Here is a 21,193-nt window from a genome sequence, read left to right on the forward strand (position 1 = left end):
CTTGTAGGGGACGCATGTGAAGCCTTGCATAGGGTACAGTTGAGATGCAAGACCTCACCATTCCCAGCAATTGCAGGAACACTCTGGGTGGAAACTATAGAATCATAGGCTGAATATTGCGAATCCGGGCTACAATGGGAGAGGCTAGAGCTTTGACTGTCTAGACTGGCTCCTAGGTAAGACTGCATCTGTGACGGATCCAGGTGAGATTTTTGTGCATTGATAGTGAAGCCCAGCTGAAGGATTAGGCCTATTGTGATCTGTGTGTGCTATACACAGTTCTGATAAGTGCTGGCTTTGATATGCCATTCGTCCGGAGGGGGAGACGTGAATATGGGGTCTTCTGAGATGAGCTGCAACTACTGCCAGACATTTAGTAAAAAATCTGGGTGCTGTAGTCACTCCGAAGTTAAGAACCTTGAACTGGTAATGCTTGCCTGCTATCGCAAATCTGGGGTATTTGTGATGAGTCGGATGAATTGAAAATTGAAAATAGGCATCTTTTAAATCTAGAGTAGACATAAAATCTGCTCTTTGTAAAAGTGGTAGTAGCTGTTGAAGCGTCACAATGTGAAAGTGTTCTGACAGTATATAATGGTTTAATTCTCTGAGATCCAGAATAGGACTTAAGGAACCGTCCTTTTTGGGAATGAAAAAATACAGAGTAAACCCCTGAGCCCTGGTACTGTATTAGACCCAGCTCTATTGCTCCTTTTAGTAAGAGAGATTGGACCTCTTAATCTAGCAATGTAAGTTTTCTGGAGACAATTTAGGAGATTGAGGTGGAATGTATGGGGGATTGCTAGTAAGCTCCACGCAATGAGCACAAGTTACTACTCGTGTAACGATAAGACACATTAGTTAGTGATAGATTTCTTACCTTAGAATATCCCCAGGCATCAGACTGGATCCGGAAATTTTTGTGTAGCAGTACCCTTGCGCGTCGGTAGGCGTCCTCTGTGGCTCCCCGTCCGTCGTCGGTGTCGTGGGCGCCGTGATGACGTTGGAGTACTTAGACGCCGCCTCCGCGTGCTGACGTCAGTTCTTAGACACTGCTTTTCCACGCCAGAAACGCAGAGCTATGCTAAGAACCAACACCGGTGCCTTGAAACTAGGGCCCTGAAAGGGGATGACCTTAACCCTAGATATCGGTTTGCAGAACGGGGAGAATGGGTGGGTCAGTAAGGAATCTATCACTAACTAATGTCTCTTACAGATACATCGTTACACAAGTAGTAACTTGTGCATCTGAAAGAGACACGTTTGTGATAGATTCCTTACCTTAGAATAGATACCCCAGCACTACCAACCCCGGTGGTGGGTCTGCGAATCAATTATCACACCAGAAAGTCCTGGAGGACGGAACGGCAAATGAAGCCATCCCTGTGGACTTGGCTGTCCAGGCAATAATGTCTTGCAAACGTGTGCAGCGAGGCCCACGTAGCAGCCTGGCAAATGTCCTGCAAGGGCACTCCTTGGCCCAGGGCAGTGGTAGTCGCCGTGGCCCGAGTGGAATGAGCCCTCAGTCCAACAGGGTTTCCTTCTTAGCCAAGGAGTGGCACGCCTGGATACCGAAGATGATCCACTGCGAGATGGTCCGCTTGTGTACCGTCTTTCCCTTCTTGGTGCCCACGTAACCAACAAAGAGTTGGTCATCCACCCGAAACTGGCGTGTGCGATCTAGATAGTAAGAGAGCACACGTTTTGGGTCCAGACGGTGGAGCCTCTTCCTCTCTCGAGGGATGCGGAGGCGGAAAGAAGGTGGGCAAGGTGATGGATTGCCCGATGTGGAAGGCTGTGACAACCTTGGGCAGGAAAGTGGGTCTTGTCCGCAACACAACCTTGTCCGGATGGACCGAAACGAAAGGAGGTTTACAGGATAGAGCCTGGAGCTCACTCACTCTCCTGGCAGAGGTGATGGCTACCAGGAAGGCAGTCTTCAAAGTAAGAAGGCGGAGAGGACAGTTGTGAAGTGGCTCGAAGGGAGCGCACATCAGAAAAGTAAGAACCAAGTTCAAGTCCCACTGAGGCATCACAAAGGGAACAGGAGGGAACGTATCTGTGATGCCTTTCAGGAATCGATTAACAATAGGGGACTTGAACAAAGAAGGTGGATCAGGCAGCCTCAAAAAGGCTGAAAGAGCAGAAAGGTAGCCCTTGATAGTGCCCAGAGCAGAGCCCTGCTGGGCAAGAGAAAGATGAAAGAGAAGAACCTCAGAAAGAGGGGCAGAGAGAGGATCCACAGCCTTTGCTGTGCACCATGCCACAAATCTGTTCCACCTGCAGGGGTATACCGACTTTGTGGAGGGCCACCTGGCTGCCAGAATGATGTTACAGACTTCAGGAGGCAAGTCAAATGGCCTCAACTGTCGCCGCTCAATCTCCAAGCATGGAGGTGGAGACTGGACAGATTCGGGTGGAGGACCGTCCCCTGCTGCTGCGACAGAAGGTCCTCCTGAAGAGGCAGACGAACCGGGGGATCGACTGACATACTGAGTAGCTCGGGATACCAGTACCTTCGTGCCCAGTCCGTAGCCACAAGGATGACCTGCGCCCAGTCGCGCTTAATCTTCAGCACTCTGGGCAGAAGTGGTACAGGCGGAAAGGCGTACAACAGACCGCAACTCCACTCGCGACTAAAAGCGTATCCGAGCGAGTGCCGCCTTGAAAATTCCAACGCGCAGAACTGATGACATTGCGCGTTCTCTTCGGTGGCGAATAGATCTAACCAAGGCTCTCCCATTGCTGAAAGAGGCCTTGCGGCACGTCCGATTTCAGACGCCATTCGTGATCCATCATGCACCGGCGGCTGAGTTCGTCCGCCCTGGCGTTCGAGAACCTGCCAGGTGTTGAACCACCAGAGTCACACACTGATGTTCCAGCCACTGCCAAAGGCGCAGAGCCTCCTGGCAGAGGGTCCATGACCCCACCCCGCCCTGTTTGTTGCAGTACCACATGGCGGTGGTGTTGTCCGTGAACACATGCACTACACTCCCTCGGACAGAGGGGAGGAATGCCTTCAGTGCTAGACGAATCACCCACAGCTCCAAAAAGGTTGATATGGAGCTGGGACTCCGCCGGAGACCAGAGGCCTCTGATCTCCGCCTCTTCCATGTGGCCTCCCCAGCCCTGGAGGGACGCGTCCATCACAACTACGTGCTCTGGTTGGGGAAGGGAGAGGGATCTGCTGCTGACCCAATCGCGGTCCGTGAGCCACCACTGCAGCTGTCTCGCAGTGCCCTCCGAGATTAGGACATGGTCAGACAGGTTGCCCTGATGCTGGGCCCACTGAAAATTCAGGTCCCAATGCAGAGCCCGCATCCGCCAACGGCCGTGATGCACCAGAAGGATGCAGGAAGCCATCAGCCCCAGAAGCCGCAGCGTCAACCTGACCGAAACTCGAGATAAAGGCTGAAAGATTGGAATCAGAGCCTGTATATCCCGAACCCGCTGTTCGGGTGGGTAAACCCGAAACTGCGCCGAGTCGAGAACCGCTCCGATGAAAAGGAGCTTCTGAGAGGGGCACAGGTGTGACTTCAGCACATTGATGGAGAACCCCAGCTGGTGCAAGAGGTCTGCCGTCGTCTGGAGGTGGCTGACGACTGTCTGGGGCAAGCCCGCCTTCAACAACCAGTCGTCGAGGTAGGGAAAGACTGAAACCCCTAACCTGCACAAAAGAGCTGCGACCACCGTCATCATCTTCGTGAACACCCGTGGGGTGCTGGTAAGGCCGAAGGGGAGCACGGTAAACTGAAAGTGCTCGTGGCCTACCGTGAACCGCAGGTAACGCCGGTGGGCCGGCAGGACGGGGATGTGGAAATAAGCATCCTGCAAGTCCAACGCTACCATCCAGTCTCCTGGGTCCAGGGCAGCTAAGACCTGAGCCAGAGTCAGCATCTTGAACTTCTCCTTCCGGAGGAAGCCGTTGACGTTCCGTAGGTCCAAGATAGGGCATAGGCCCCCTTTGCACTTCTTGGGTACCAGAAAGTAGTGGGAGTAGCAACCACGTACTACTTCTGGCCCAGGAACGCGCATGACGGCCCCCTTGGCCAAGAGGGCCGAAACATCCTCCTGCAGAAGCCGCAAATGATCCCCCGTTACGCGGTGGTGTTGCGGTGGCATGGCTTGAGGGGTCGTCTCGAAGGGGAGGAAGCAGCCCCTTCAGACGATGTGCAGCACCACATGTCCGAAGTGACATTGCGCCAGTGAGAGTGGTGATGGCGAACCCTTCCCCCCACTGGCGTCACGTGGGTGGAAAAGCACAGACTAGGAGGGTTTTGAGGCGGATGCTGCGGGGGAGGGTGTGGACTGGCCTCGCCGTTGTCCCCGACCGCCTCCACAGCGATTTCCACGGCCGCCACCGCGCTGGATGTTAGTCTGCGGTGTGTGGCTGGCAGCATGTGTGGGGGCGCCCCTTCCTTGGCCATGAAAGGCGCGAAAGGCACCCGTTTGCTGGCGCGGGGCCGAGAGGCCCAAGGACTTAGCCGTAGCCCTGGAGTCCTTAAAGCGCTCAAGCGCATGGTCTGCCTTGTCGCCAAAAAGGCGACGGCCATCAAACGGCATGTCCATCAGTGTGTTTTGTACATCGGCCGAAAAGTTGGCGGACCTCAACCAGGCGTGGCGTCTAATCGCCACCGTCGTTGCCATCGCTCTACCTAGTGAGTCGGTGGTATCCAGCCCACACCGGACAGAATATTTGGCTGCATCCCGGCCCTCCACAAGGGCTTGGCCGAGTTTGGCCCGCACCTCCAACGGACACTCTGGCAGCACTTCCGCAACCATATCCCACAGAAAGTGGGTGTAGCGGCCCAAGAGGCATGCAGTGTTGGAAGACCGCAGTCCCAGACTAAGGGAGGAGAAGATCTTTTTACCGTACTGCTCGTACCTCTTGGATTCCCTGTCCGGCGGAGCCGACGGGAATGAGGACTGGGAATTGGATGCCTGGATGACCAGGCTCTCGGGTGTGGGGTGGGTTGACAGGAAACCTGGGTCGCCTGGGGCCGGGCAGTGGCGTCTGGCAACGTTCCTATCTACGGGCGAACCTGTGGCGGGCCTGGACCAAGTGTCCAAAAGAACGTCGGACAAGGCCTCATTAAACGGCAGCAGAGGCTCGGCCGAGCATGACTGCGGTTTAAGGACCTCAGTGAGGAGGTTAGTCCTCACAGCTGCGACGGGGAGCTCAAGGCCTTGGCTGCCCTCATCAACACCACACTGTAGGTTGCCCCCTCCTCCGTAGCCACGGTAGGAGGTGAGACAAAGCCAGTGTCTGGCGATGTGTCCAGACCAATGGCATCCCCAAGTCCACCTGTCCAGTCCTCTTGAGACTGGCACTCTCGGGTCAGAGGGTCCTCAGACCCCTCCCAATACTCCTCGTCATCCATCCCCTGATAGTCAGGGTCGTCAAACGATGAGGCCCATTCATAGAAGCTAAACTCCCCAAGAGGCGTCGAAAGCGGTGCCCAGCGGCGCGGTTCCGACGCAGGAACTAGAGCGAAGGAGGCATCGGGGATGGCGCCGCCGAGGACGGCGCCAGAGGTGACACCTGACGGACCTTGGGACCTTGCGGCGCCAGGCCCGAAGGCGCCGGCGGCGCTGGCGGCGTCGGGGCCGAAGCACTTGACGGCGTCGGGCCGAAGCCCCCGACCCACTAGGGGCCCCAGACTGGTCCGCTGGGCCCTAAGGCGCCAAGGAGGAGAGAGGGTCCGTCTCCCCTACTTTTTAGATCCTGTTGTAGCCATCTCACCATAGCGCGGGGACACGCCGGGGCGCGTAACCAGGCGCTTTATAAGCTTCCCTGTTATTATTATTATTAGGGACCTCATGGCCATGAGGAAGCGCTCGATCTCCTCCGGCGTCGCGTCTCGCCCAGTGACCGGAGGGTGTGACGCTGGACGCGGCGCCCACGACTCCGACGGAGCCGCGTGGGCGGTGCCACCCGAACCCCTGGCCGCGCCGCGAGAGCGTCGGGGGGTGGGGGAGGGGGGTGGTGGTGAGTCAGAAGAGCGATGACGCCTCTTCGACTTCTTGTGTTTCTTACCTGACGACGACTTCGACCCGGAGGAGTGATGCCGACTCTCGGAGCTGTGGTGGCTCCGACCCCGCGACCTCTCCCTCGACCTCCCGTGGGACCGGGACCTCTCGCGGCGCGGGGCTGACTGCCGGAGTTCGAGTCGCCTGCGGGACCGCTCCCACCTGGCTTTCGAAGACAGGGCCCGGCAGTCGGGGCAGGTCTTGTCGTCGTGGTCGACGCCGAGACAGAGTAGACACCGACGGTGAGGACCTGTGACCGACATCCTGCGGTCGTAATCCTCGCAGTGCTTAAATCCAGGCAACCCTATGGCACCGATCGAAGTCGTTCGACTTCGAAAAGACGCTCAAAATGATCCAAAAAGTTAGTCAAAAAGTGACTAGAAGTACTGCTTTTCCATATCTGCGCTTGCTGGCGCGGAAAAAAGAAGAACTGACGTCAGCACGCGGAGGCGGCGTCTAAGTACTCCGACGACGTCATCACGGCGCCGACGACGGAAGCAGAGCCGCAGACGATGCATTACGACGCGCAAGGGTACTGCTACGCAAAAATTTCCGGATTCAGTCTGACCCCTGGGGATTTTCTAAGGTAAGGAATCTATCACTAACGTGTCTCTTTCAGATCCATGTTGGATAATTCCAATTACCCATTTGTCTGTTGTTATATGAAACAATACAGTCGAAGGTGGAGAGGATTGAACATCGAGGGGAACCCGAAGAACAGTTTCAAACTGGAGCGCAGCAATACACGTCTGAACTCAAGGGCAGAAAAAAAACAATCTAACAATGAGATGATGCCCATGCGCACGATCACTGCAATGAGGAGTCACCTTACATTGTGGCTAGTAAAGACTTCTATGAAGAAAAACAAATTGCATACATCCGGACCCAACACTAGATGGCAGGAGTATGCAAAGCATGTGTATCTACAGCACACATGCCTCGTACATTAATTTGCAGATTAATCATGCTCCAAAATCCTAAGGTGAGTTACACCAACTTTCAATATCTACCTTAAAAACATTGGTCCTTCTGTCCAATCTAAATATTACAAATATTTTTTCTAAAGGCTACTACTAGCAGTTTGAAGGCTTCGTAAGAGCGGACAACTTGTTTAGTCCCATTATGTAGAGTGGTATTTTTAGACAATTAATCACAGGTACTTAATTAGATACTACTAATATCCATGCCAAAAATCACACACTGCTTTTTCAATTGGAAGAAGCAAAAGCATCAATAATTCCTTTAAGTACCTCTGTCTCTTCCCGGTTCAGTTTCTTGACCTCCTCCAATTCTTCACTCTTTCTAAAAGTAAAAATAAACAGAAACCATTATGTGTTTGATGGGCAAAATATTAAAATGGCTAACACCTGACAGCAATGAATTTTGTAAACATGGTCATGGGAATTTTTTTAATCATCAGCATTATTTGTATTTGTATTTAATTTATTTATAAAGCGCTAACAATCATCCTGGGTAGGATATCACGGCGCTGAGGTTTGGTGCTGAGAGGTACGATAACCGCATTGATTACCGATTACTCTAGTTTAGGGAAGAGTAGTGTCTTTAATTGTTTCCTAAATGATAAGAGACAGTCTGTCAGTCTGAGACTGGGAGGTAGTTCATTCCATTTGGTTGCAGCTAGATGAGAGAAAGCCCGCTCTCCCATCCTGACAGTCTTCACGCGGGTAATGTTTGCTCTTCCTAAAGTTCTGGAACGAAGGTTCCTTGATGGTCTATGGAATTTGACTTTATTGTGTAGAATGGTAGGGCCTGTATTGTAAAGTACCTTGTGTGTGGTACACAGTAGTTTGAAGTTGGCTCTTTGTCGCATTGGGAGCCAATGTAGCTCTCGCATGCAACTTTTTGCCGAATCATATCTCTTCTTATTGCAAACAGCCTTTGCCGCGGCATTTTGCACTATCTGCAGTTTGGAGAAGAGATAGTCTGCCATTCCAACAAACAGAGAGTTGCCGTAGTCCAGTCTGCTCATCAGCAGCGACTGGACCAGGGTCTTCCTACACTCAGTCGGAATCCAGGAGAAGACTCGTCTGAGCATTTTCAATAATGCAAAGCCTCTGCCACAGACAGTGGAGACATGTGATTTCATGGACAGAGCACTGTCCAATACCACACTCAAGTTTTTCGCTTTTATGGTGGGAGTTGGGGGCAAGCCCAGGTTACTTGGCCACCAGCTGTTGTCCCAGAGCTGGGGATTTTTGCCAAACAGGAGGATTTCTGACTTGTCTGCATTTAATCTCAGACAGTGCTCTTGCATCCAATTGGCCAGTTCAGTCAGGCAATTTAGTAGTCGAGTTTTAGGATCATCTTTCTCGTCAATAGTGACCATCAGCTGGGTGTCGTCAGCATAAGAGCACATTTCAACACCCCACTTTCTTCCAATGGCTGCCAATGAGGAAACAAATACATTAAACAAGGTTGGGCTTAATGAAGCCCCCTGAGGAACCCCATATTTAATGTTTCGCGGGGGAGAAATAAAATCACCCAGTCACACTGATTGTGTTCCGTCCGTCAAAAAGGATTGTAGCCATCCCAATGCCTTGTCTCGAATACCTTTCCCTTCCAGGGCTTTCAGTAGTTGGTCGTGTGGTACGGTATCAAAAGCCGCCGATAAATCCAAGAGTATCAGGACGACTGTCTTACCATGATCCACCTGGGCCCTGATAATATCCGTCACCGCCAAAAGTGTTGTTTCAGTACTGTTGTTCGCCCTGAAACCTGTCTGAGAGACATCCAACAGTTCATTGGCTTACAAATAGGTGGATAGCCGTCTATTGACCAGTTTCTCCAGCACTTTTGAGAGATAAGGTAACTGGGATATTGGTCGATAGTTGGCAGGGTTGTTTACATCTAATCCTGCCTTTTTTACTAGTGGGGTGACTAGGGCCTGCTTCCAAGATCTTGGAAATTTAGCAGAGCATAAGGAAAGATTAAGTGCTTTTGTTACGGCAGGGCAAATTACAGGGGTTAGCTGAGAAAAAATGTGGTGCGGACATGGATCTAGTGGGGATCCTGACTTAACTTCGAGCATGACTCTGCCTACCTCGGCTTCTGAAAAAGGGCCAAAACTTGAACAGATAACTTGAGTTGTGGTTGGTACACTGCGCTCGATGGTTTCTGGCCTACAAAAGGAAAAGAGGCATAAATGGTATCAATTTTCTCACAGAAAAAATCATTTAGTTTATTGCAGTTCTCTTGTGATGGAGTAAGTTTTACTGAAAGATTTGTTGGGTTGCATAATTCCTCAACAATTTAAAAAAGTTCCTTTGAGGAATTTTTATTCTCAATGATTCTACTTGTAAAATACTCCTTTTTTGCCTTCTTGATTGCTTTATTGTAGAGTACGAGTGCTTGTTTATAAATGTTTCTGGTCTCGTCTGACTTGCCTATTCTCCATTTATGTTCCAGAGATGTACATTTTCTCTTTAAAAGTTTCAATTCTGGTCCGTACCACCTTTCCGATTTTGTAGTTTTGGGTTTGTGATGAACTCGGAGGGTGGAACAGAACTCAAGTGCAGTCTTAATATTTGTGTGAAGTAAGTCTATTTCTTCATAAATATCAGTAGCTGCTAAACTCGGGTGTGAAAAATGTTGTTTGAATTTGTCTGTTGAGAAGTTTTTCCAGCTCCTCGTGCTTGCTACACTTAGACCCAATGTTCTCGTGTGTATAGTAGGTAGATTGATACGGAAAGTGATCATATAGCGATCTGTCCATAGCAGAGGTGTTACAGAGTCGATGTCAATCGATTCCATGTTAGAAAATACCAAGTCCAATATATGACCTGCCGTGTGTGTAGGTTGGTTAACTCTTTGGGATATCTGCAGGATTTCCATATCCTCCACTAATTGTTTTGTTAGGGGATTATTGCATTTATCAAAATGTATGTTAAAATCTCCAAGGAGGAGGATATTTTTGTTCTTCAAGCAGACTGGCATAATTTGCTCCAGTAGTTGTGTACTGAAATTTAGTGTGCAGCCAGGAGGATTGTAGATTAGTACTCCTCCAAATAACACATTAGTGTTTAAGGACACGGAGAATGCCATAGTTTCACAATTTTCCACTTGTATGTCGGTCTCATGCTTACAAGTGCGAAAATCTCTAAATAAAAGAGCGACGCCTCCTCCCTTTTTCCTCATTCTATTCACGTTCAGAATCTTATATTCTGGGGGGAGGGCTGTGACTATATCTGGAGTATTGTGATCATCCAGCCATGTTTCGGTTAAAAAAGCCAGGTCGGGTTTATGTTCGTGTAAAAAATCACAGATGTATGTAGAGTGTTTGGGCAGAGATCTAACATTCAAATATATGCAAATAAGGGGGGTTGTGGGGGTGTTCATTGTCACATGACTTTGTTTAGGAATGCTCTCCCATCTACAGTTGTAGCAGCTGATTGGGCCAAACGTCTCTATTGGACCCACGCGAGCACAGGCATGGGTGTTAGTTGGTGCCTTGTATTTGATCTCCCTCAACTCATGACTTGAGTAGGTTGTAATGCTTGTATTAGGAACATTACTATTAGTTTGGGCAGGGGTGGTAGCCCCTGGTCCTGGCCGGTTGCGGACAGGCGCAGAAGGGCTTGCCTTAGGCGCGCCTTTGGCGCGCAATCGTCGCGCCCGCTGCGCTCGTCCGCTGCGCTTCCTGAATAAGCACATCTTTATGGACAGGAGTTGAGGAGGGGTCGTGGCCTCGTAGTGGGCGTGTCCTACTCCTACCGAGGAGGATAGCAATTAGGAAAAGCGGCGATTTCCACCCTTAGCAGCGCTCGTTTTGGCTAAAGGACAGGAGCCTGCACACTTCAATCGTGTACCAGGTAAAGGGGTGAAATATTTAAAAGAGCAACAATTTCCAAGTTTTTAAAAAAAATAATCACAGTTATACACACAGCAACTCCCGGCTGAGCCTCAGGAGGAAATGGTCAATCTGGTAGATTTACACAGAACTCCGAATATGCTAGCCAATGTTCTCCTCTTCTCTGTACGGCTCTCTCCTTTTACAGAACACTAGTGAGTAACCCAGTGATCGTATGCCTACACTCCAGATTACATTTTTCAAAACTAGTTGGGAGTACTTTGCAGTAGGGTTTTTATAGGTGCAATTCGTAGAGGTCTTTAAGCCACCATCAGTGGAAGAGCTCAAGTCTTCAAGTAAAGCCTTCATAGTCTTAAATCATGTGCAGAAATCAGTTAGAATGGAGTGGGCAACTATATATACAGAAAAGATGGGCAATATCAAAGACAATTGATTAAATCTTTGGTAGTCACTACAAGGTTACTTGATAAAGCAATTTCAAGATACTTGGGTGAAATGGCATTTTCAACGTAGGTATGGCTTCTGAAATTAATTAGAAAACTAGTACTCACATGCTACATCTTCCTCTCCTACACTGGAAGCAAACATATTTGAACATATGTGCCATCTCATCAAAACCTGACCGTAAAATAGGCCAACATGCCTTGTAACAATAAAGCGGATTGCCACATTTAGCACAAGCAAAGGTTTCTGGATCTGAGAGAGTCAGGGCTTGATAGAATGTATAATTTATAATCTACCTTAATGATTACATAACAATACTCCAATGTGAAAGTTGATTTCAGAAATGCACCCTAGAATTTTACTAAAATATTCTGAATCGTAACAATGCATGCCTCATAATGAAGGAGAGGACAAAGCACCTAGAAGCAAAAGACTATACATTAATTATAGACCAGAGAGCAAGGCTCTTGTCAAGGAATGGCCTATATTCAGGACTCATGATGTTGAAGGAAAAGTTCTCGGTCATGATTTTTTTCTCTAGATGCAGTAGTTCCTCCCCATGAATGCACAATCCTGGAACACTTTTTAAAATAACATTTTGCTTAAAAGTAACAATAATTAACTTACATTTGCCTGACAAAGCCATTGTTTTTACTTTTTTGAAAAATATAAAAACAAAAGGGAAAATGTAGACTCCAATAAGCTATAATCAAAAAGCCTGTCAGTTTATGTATTCCACCAGACTCCAGCCGATCATGGAGTGCAGAGTCACTGAGGTCATTTGTTTTTAGAGGAGGTCGAAGGGATGGATCAATATACTTTTGAATTTTCCAACACTACTTTGGAAAACTGGGAAGCAAGAGGCTGTTTATAGACTCAGATAAAATAGCCACAACAGAAAGTAGCTTTCCACCTCTTTTATGAGCTTGACTCTGACATACATAAAGCGTAGCAAACAGTAGAAAGCTAGTTTGTGCATTCTGATCCCAGCACCGGGTCAGAGCAAAGGCACAAGGTTAACCTCTCACCCAGGAAAAAAAGTTATGCAGAGAAGCATGACCATTAGAGCACGCTAATTGGAATCTTAATCAATAGAACAGTGCTGGACACATTTATGAAATAATCTCCAGCTTTTTGCTTGCAAATGTCTGGTAAGGATATCTCTATTGCGTGCAGTTGTACCTGCCTCCACCCATATGCTTTTCTTCATGCCTTTCTCTAGGCTTCTTATCCCTCAAAGTGCAACAGACATTAGACTTAGCTAGTAAGGGCATGTCCGCCTTTTGGAAGTGAAGAACAAGTTACTTACCTTCAGTAACGCTTTTTCTGGTGGATACAGTATCTGCCTGTGGATTCCTCACCTTATGAATATCCCCTCTGTGCCAGCATTCCATACATTTTTCGTAGCTCTATGTTCTGACGAGGTCGCCACAGCGTCATGGCTTCGCACGCGGCTCCGCATGACGTCACTGGAGCCATAAGAAGACCACGTCGGTGTGATGACGTCAGTTCCACCCATTTTTTCAGTGCCACAGAGGAAAACGGGCGGACTGACAGAGACAACATATACACAGTATACAGAATTTACACAAATACACTCAGTGTATAAGGAAAGAAGAAAGCTTGCATTTCAACAAGACAATAGTAAATAATCAGAGAAAACAAAGTCGAGTACACATAATACTTCAAACTAAAACCTCAGCTTTTATGGTATAAAAAGGTGGACAACGGGGAGGTGGTTGGGTCTGTGAGGAATCCACACGCACATACTGTATCCACCAGAAAAAGTGTTACCGAAGGTAAGTAACTTGTTCTTCTGATGGATACATATTCCTGTGTGTTCCTCACCATATATATAGAATCTCACAGCAGTACCTCTCCTGGAGGAGGGTGTCCACCCTTCTAAACTAAAAAGTTCTGCAAAACAGAGCGCACAAAATGGCCATCTCTCCTCCCTTCGGAATCTAAGCAGTAATGCTTCGCGAAAGGGTGGAGGGAGGCCCAAGTTGTGGCCTTACAGATGTCCAAAAGAGGAACACCTATAGAATACGCAGAAGTATTTTATTTATTTATTTATTTCGATTTGTATAGCGCTATATAACCCAGGGGTCTCTAAGCGCTTGTCCAGTAAGCATCGCAGGAAACCAAAAGAAGACACTAACAAGAAATTTATATCCTTCCCCAGGCCTTCTGGAAAAGAACAGTCTTCAACCTCTTAGACGACTTAGACCTGGTAGATTGAGCCCTAATGCCCCCAGGAGGCTCCTTACCCGCCAGGGAGTAGCATAACTTAATGCACAAGATAATCCATCTTGTCAAAGTGTGCTTGTGCACTGCCTTGCCCTTCATTCGACCAGCATATCCAAAAAGAGCTGATCATCCTGGTGGAAGTCCTTTGTCCTGTCCAAATAGAAGCTAATCACCCTCTTTGGATCTAACGATGGATGCTCTCCTCCTCTTTGATGCTCTCCTCCTCTTTGGATGGGTGAGGGGGTAGGATAGAAAGTAGGAAGGGTAATGGATTGACCTAGGTGGAAGAGAGTCACCACCTTAGGCAGAAAAGCAGCCCTGGTCCTGAGCACCATCCTTTCAGCAAATATGGTCAGAAAAGGCGGCTTTGAATTCAAAGCCTGGAGGTCACTCACCCTCCTGGCCGAAGTGATAGCTACCAGGAAGACTGTTTAAAAAGTTAAAAGCCTTAAAGGACAACTATGCATAGGTTCGAATGTGGAAACCATTAAGAAAGCTAACACCAGATTCAAATCCCACTGGGGCATAATAAAAGGAGTGGGAGGAAACATGTTTGTCAGCCCCTTAATACATCTTAAGACTATAGGAGACTTAAATAAAGAAGGCTGATCAGGTAAACACAAAAATGCCGACAAAGCCAACAAATACCCTTTTACAGTGGCCACAGCAAAACCCTGCTGGGCCAAATCAAGAGAAAAACAAAGAAAATCAGATAGATGACCTTTGAAGGGATCAATAGATTTCTCTCCGCACCAACTAACAAATTTAGACAACCTGTACGAATAAATAGACTTGGTGGAGTGTCGCCTGGCCGATAATATCACATCCACCACGTCCGATGGGAGAGAAAAAGAATTAAAGTTGCCCCGTTCAATCTCCAGGAATGAAGGTGCAGGCTCTGAAGGTGGGGGTGTAGAACTTGCCCCTCCATCTGAGAGAGGAGGTCTGCCCTGAGAGGGAGACGGAGCGGAGAGTGCGACGAGAAGTGAAGATCTGTGTACCACACCCTTCTCGGCCAATCCGGGGCGATCAATATAACTTGGGCCCGGCCTTGGCAAATCTTCCTCAGAACCAGAGAAATCAAGGGTATGGGAAGAAACGCTTAAAGGAGTTGTGAACTCCAACTCAACTGAAATGCTTTCTCGAGAATGGCAAACAGGTAAACCCGAGGAGTACCCCACGTCTGAAAGATGTGTTGAACTACCTCCCGATAAAGCTTCCACTCATGGTCGGCGGAGAACTGCCAACTGAGAATGTCCGCACGAACGTTCAACATCTCGGCCAGGTGATTAGCCATCAGGCAAATCCAATGGTCCCGAGCCCAGGACCAGAGCCGCAACGCCTCTCTGCAGAGATGGTATGACCCTATTCCTCCCTGCTTGTTGACATACCACTAGTACCATAAAAGTGGCCCCAGTATTTACAGACTGACTAAACTTAAGACAAGTTAGAATCATAAACACAAAATAATATTCCGCAACAAGGACTTTCTCAAAAGCAAATGTTATTTAATCACATTGCCACACAAAATTAACTTGGCATATAGACATACAATCATACTATAATATATACAAACAGTGCCCAGCAGGACAGAGAAGTAAGGGGGATGGGTAAGTGAATTGGAGTGAGAATATGAGATCATAAGAGAAACAGGGACATAAGGGTGAAATCGTAAATCAATTTTAGGAACCAGATCAGACTTTCAAAATCAAGCCAATGATGTATGAATTTTCATACAATTCGTACACAGCTAAACCAATTAATGAAATACAATAAATAGTCTCTGTTGCTTCAAGGGCTAGCATCAAGCAAAACAAAGGAAATGTTGACGTTTCGACCCCAGAATTTCGACGTAGGTTGGTTGGCACCTTACAACGGGGTCTTCATCAGGACAAAGGTGGGGGAAGGGCACCTAATGTGAGAATATAAAAGAGAAATCGGTATGGTTGAACCATTCGCATTGTTTAGCAAAAGAACCATGAAGTGTCCCTATGTATTTACCATAAGTCTTCAGTGAGGACTCAAATGAAGATAGAGGGCCAGGTTGCTCCTATGTGTAGAGTGCGACAAAACACCTAAAGGATACATATAGGATTTTGTTAGAGCGCAACAGTCGCTCATTTAAATATATTTATTATTGAATAAACAGGTCCGTATTAAATACTTACTCCAAAAACGGGACATGCAGCGTGTCCCTTTTAAGCATACACCAATTTAATTCACTGCACAATCAGTGACGAATATCTGAAAACAAAGTGAGGGAGGACTAACATTAAGGAAGCTAAAAACGATTGGGGACGATTTAAAAAGGTAGGAGAGCGTAATGATGCATTTTACCTTGAACTAGATCGTGATAGGGGTAGGGGTAAACTTGACCGTACTGGAACTGTGAAGAAGAGTACACAGATTTTATAGTGGGTTTCTTAAATGACTGAAAGGGAGGGGTACAGAAACAATGCACAAATAAAATAAATTGGCAAAGGCTCGGGCACTGGCCAATCTTCCGTAAATTGAAGGTCAGGGTAACCAAGCGGTGCTCAAGTCTAATTAGCAAAGATAAGGGAAACCGCGTAAGTAATGGCTAGGTTAGTGTATGCTAACCGGCTCAAAAACAAGTAAAAAGTCACAAAACCCCACAAGGGGTAGCCCCAACCCTACTTACTGCTACTCGCTAAGGTGGCCGTCCTTGTATGCTCACGGGAAACGAGCAGTCGAATGTGGACTTTCTTATCTACGCTGCCTTGATGCGCTCTGAAAAATCTTGTGGCGTTTAGATAGGTGCAGACGCTAAATGACGATTCTAAAGCATGGTACAGAACGGGAATATCGTCGCAAAAATATCGACTTACATAAATATCGCTGCAAAAATATCTACAGGAAGAAATATCGATGACAAAAATATAGTCTGACCAGAATATCGACAGACAGGTAAGTAATATCGTTAACATTAATATAGTTGTAATAAATATCGTTTACAAAAACATAGTTTACAATAATATCGTTTTTTACATAATTATAAGTAATATAGTGTTTTTAATGAGTATTTGTAGATAAAGTAGTATTTTTAGTAGTATTTTATTAGTTAATAATGTATTTTATGTTGAATTTAGTATTAATAGTTCCGTAGCGGGTTGTGGGTTTATAGAGGAGTAGGGTGGGAAGTAATTTAAATATATTGAAATAATAGATTAATTAATGTTTTAAATGAATATAAATAGTGTAATAAATTATAGTTAATTAATTTCAATTAGTTAATTGATTAATAATTATGTAATTATGTTAATTTTTTAATTAATTTTAGGTGTGTGTACAGGAATTTTTTAGTGAAAATGTAGTAAATTAATTTCAATTTAATTAATTATTTAATTAATGAATAAAAAAAACATAATAATAATTGTTAATTTATACATGATTAAATACATTTAGTAATTTTTACCCCTACGCTATCCAACGCTTTTCCTACTGTTGCACCCCCTGGAGTGGGAATAGTAATTTTTACCCCTACGCTATCCAACGCTTTCCCTACTGTTGCACCCCCTGGAGTGGGAATAGTAATTTTTACCCCTACGCTATCCAACGCTTTCCCTACTGTTGCACCCCCTGGAGTGGGAATAGTAATTTTTACCCCTACGCTATCCAACGCTTTCCCTACTGTTGCACCCCCTGGAGTGGGAATAGTAATTTTTACCCCTACGCTATCCAACGCTTTCCCTACTGTTGCACCCCCTGGAGTGGGAATAGTAATTCTTACCCCTACGCTATCCAACGCTTTCCCTACTGTTGCACCCCCTGGAGTGGGAATAGTAATTTTTACCCCTACGCTATCCAACGCTTTCCCTACTGTTGCACCCCCTGGAGTGGGAATAGTAATTTTTACCCCTACGCTATCCAACGCTTTCCCTACTGTTGCACCCCCTGGAGTGGGAATAGTAATTTTTACCCCTACGCTATCCAACGCTTTCCCTACTGTTGCACCCCCTGGAGTGGGAATAGTAATTTTTACTCCTACGCTATCAAATGTTTTAATTAGTAATATATAGTATATTTTAATTATATGTATGTATTAATTTTGTTATATAAAGTAATGTGTTAAATATATGTATATGTCCACATTTATTAAGTTTATAATTAAAAAGTGTAGTAAATTTGTTTTAAATAGTTAAAAAATAAAAGTAATGTAATGTATTTTGTTAATAGTACTTATATTTATTTATTATTTAATGCAATTATAATTATTTTAAAAAGTCGATATTTTTTACATCTATATTAATTACAATATTTTGGAGTCAATATTTATGTACTTACCTGTTTAAGTATAGGGAGTCGATATTTTTGTAAACGATATTTTTACAACTATATTTATGTTAGCTATATTTTTGTAATCGATATTTTAACACCCTACCCTAAAGCATCATTGATAATTCAATGAAAAGTGAAAATAGACTTGTGACATGTTATAGCATGTAGGAGAAAACTAATGTTGGTACACTAAATGTCTTTGAAAACGAAAGTAGGATTTGTAAAACATTTTTGAAACCAATCTGTAATCTATTGTGTTATTGCGAGGAGGTGACCCGGTTCAGATTAAAGAATTAGTCCTGGCCCGCCCTTGCCAAATAGTGCGAGTTAAGCCTATCAGGTGCCGGATGTATTTAATCTAAAATCCATTGTGTTATTGCGAGGAGATGACCCGATTCGGGTTAAAAGTAATCACAGGCCCGCACTAGCTAACCAGTACGAGTTATGCCTATAAGGTGCCGGATGTTTGTGGTTAGTTACTTAAGTGGAGGCACGCCTTCATGCTATTGTAGAGCTCATAGCTAGAAGCCAATGCAACATGTACATAAAATCACCCTAAATTACATTACACAGCTCCCACTTTTCACCACCAAAGATGAATGATACATAAGCCTAAATTACAATACATAGCTCAGATTTTGAACATCGACGAGGCATACTACACTATTTTTAAACCGATATTAACTCGGCATAATAGCACAGCGTTGTTGTTACATAATTACTGTAAAAAGATATCTCACAGTTTACATATTTGACATAATTCCTGAGTAAAGTGTCCCTGCATATCAATGTCAACCAAAGCGGTGGTAAGGTATGGAGTGACATCCAGGTAACACCAATACTGGACACAGACCTAATTAATCTGTAGCCAAACAGGCCAGTTGTGCATAAATAGAATCATAGTCATTAAGACGATTGCATATAGAGTCAAAACGGGTCATCCATTTGGCTTCTCTGACTTTAAGAATTGACACAATATTACCATCCAGGGGCCCCAGGGTAGCTTTTTTGAGGACAATCCCTTTGAGGTCCTCAGCCGTGTGTCCTGCACTCTTGTAATGCTCCACGAGTGGAGCACCTTGTGTCTCACATCGTATTCTACTACAGTGTTGTAGTACTCAAGCTTTAATTTTTTGTTGTGTTTGACCCACGTAGATGGAGTCGCATGGGCATATAATACTGAAATTACATTGTTACTGTTGCAGTTAGTAAAGTCTTGCAAATCTATCTGATGGTGTTTGTAGGTAAATTGCTTTGTTTGTATAGTTAGTCTACATGCCTTGCAGTTCTCACATCTGTAATGTCCCTTGTGTGTGGGGCGGTTCCAAAGTGTATGCATGGATGGTGGAGCTGGATTGTCCAGGTAGGAGCACACTACATGATCTTTTATACGTTTCGGTCTCTTAAACGCATGCATCAGTGGATTAGGTTGGGCGATGTCATCTGAAATTATGGACCAGTTTTTGTTGATAATCTTTTTTATGGCATGACTTGGGTATTAAAAGTTGTCACACATACCATTCTGTCCAACACACGTTCACTCTTATCCTTGGTCATTAGTAGTGATTCATGGGGGCTGTACCAGGCTCTCTTAGAGGCTCTCTTGATGAGGCGCAGTGGGTAGCCTCTCTCTAGTAGTCGTTGACTCAGAACCTCTGCTTCTGACATGTAGCCGCTTTTCTTAGAGCAATTGTGGAGGATCCTGAAAAATTGGCCGAATAGCGAATTGTCCCATAAACTCCGAGGGTGATGGCTGCTGTACCGCAATAAGGAATTCCGCTCTGCTGGTTTTCGATATAGAGTGGTAAGTAATTTACCTTCCTCGTGATAGTCAGTGTGCGTTCTCGAGAGTGGAAAACCGGTAAACCCGAGGACTACCCCACGTCTGAAAGATGTGTTGAACTACCTCCCGATGAAGCTTCTACTCATGGTCGGCGGAGAACTGCAGACTGAGAATGTCCGCACAAACGTTCAACATCCCGGCCAGGGGATTTGCCATCAGGCAAATCCGATGGTCCAGAGCCCAGGACCAGAGCCGCAACGCCTCTGTGCTTGTTGACATACCACATCGCAGCAGTGTTGTCCGTCAGGACCCAAACTGACTGACTGACTGCGAAGGGAAGGAAGAAAGGTCTTGAGCGCCAAACGTATCGCCCGCAATTCCAAAAGGTTGATGTGAAACAACCTTTCCTCTGGAGAACAAAGACCCTTGATCTCCAGATCCCCCAGATGTGCTCCCCACCCTAGGGTAAAGGCATCCGTTATCACTGTGGCCACCAAAGGAGGAAGATGGAAGGGCTTTCCTTGAGAGAAATTGCCCTCCACACTCCACCAAGACAGATCTGCTGCAGCTTCTCTGGAGATCCTCACAGACTCCCTGAGATCTCCGTTGTGCTGATACCACTGCCTGCGGACACACCACTGGAGCGCCCTCATGTGCCAGCGTGCATGGATGACCAACAGGATGCAGGAAGCAAACAGACTGAGCAGGCGAAGGACCTTCAGAACTGGAACAACCGCTCCATTGTAAAACAAGGGAATAATTTCCTGTATGTCGAGAATCCTTTGAGGGAATGCTCGACACGCAGTGGTATTCAGTACTGCCTCTATGAAAAGGTTGCACTGTGAGGGCACCAGGTGAGACTTGGGTACATTTATTGAAAAACCCAATTTGTACAACAGCTGAGTTGTTACTTGCAGATGATGACACATCACCTCTGGAGACTCTACCTTCAGAAGCCAGTCGTCCAGGTATGGGAAAACTGGAATCCCCAACCTTCTGAGATGGGCTGACACTACTGATATCACCTTGGTGAAGACTCAAGGTGCAGTAGTAAGACCAAACGGAAGGACCTCAAACTGGTAGTGTTGCGACCCAACCGTGAAACGGAGATACTTCCTGTGCGACTTCAGCATTCGGATGTGGAAATACGCATCCTGCAAGTCGATGGACACCATCCTGAGGAGCCGGAATTGATTTTCGGTTCCATGAACCATATAATCGTTGTTTGTAAATTAGCGTGATGCATCTAGAATAGTAACGAAGAAAACGCAAATATTAATATACACACGAAAAGCAGTAATTTAGGAATTAACATACACCGCATTGCACGTTTTTGTACTGGTTTGACTCGACCGGCGCCATTTTGTGGCCTAGCTCGATCCCTGCATTAGCAAACCCTATCCTTGCATTTCACCGAAGCCTTTCCCCTGAGAAATAGCCCAACTGTTGCAAACTGCTGTCTCTGCTCATTAGGCCTGTCAAAGTTATAGGTAGAAGGAGGAGGCTGGATAAGCACATTCAGAGGTATGCGGAACGGACGCTCTCGGAGTTAGCAAAAG

General features: G+C 46.2%; 1 protein-coding gene across 4 annotated transcripts in view; it reads right to left on the reverse strand.

The window, feature by feature from the left end:
- LOC147701782 (C-Jun-amino-terminal kinase-interacting protein 4-like) overlaps positions 1–21,193 on the reverse strand; it is an 861,003-nt gene that overhangs the window by 462,168 nt on the left and 377,642 nt on the right. For all 4 annotated transcript variants that reach the window (XM_086930413.1, XM_086930411.1, XM_086930412.1 and 1 more), the window contains exon 12: positions 7,281–7,332. In XM_086930413.1, coding sequence (XP_086786539.1) covers positions 7,281–7,332 — 52 coding nt within the window. The remainder of the gene's footprint in view (positions 1–7,280; positions 7,333–21,193) is intronic.

This window comes from Lissotriton vulgaris, chromosome 7 (assembly GCF_964263255.1).
Source record: "Lissotriton vulgaris chromosome 7, aLisVul1.2, whole genome shotgun sequence".
Classification (NCBI taxonomy): domain Eukaryota; kingdom Metazoa; phylum Chordata; class Amphibia; order Caudata; family Salamandridae; genus Lissotriton; species Lissotriton vulgaris.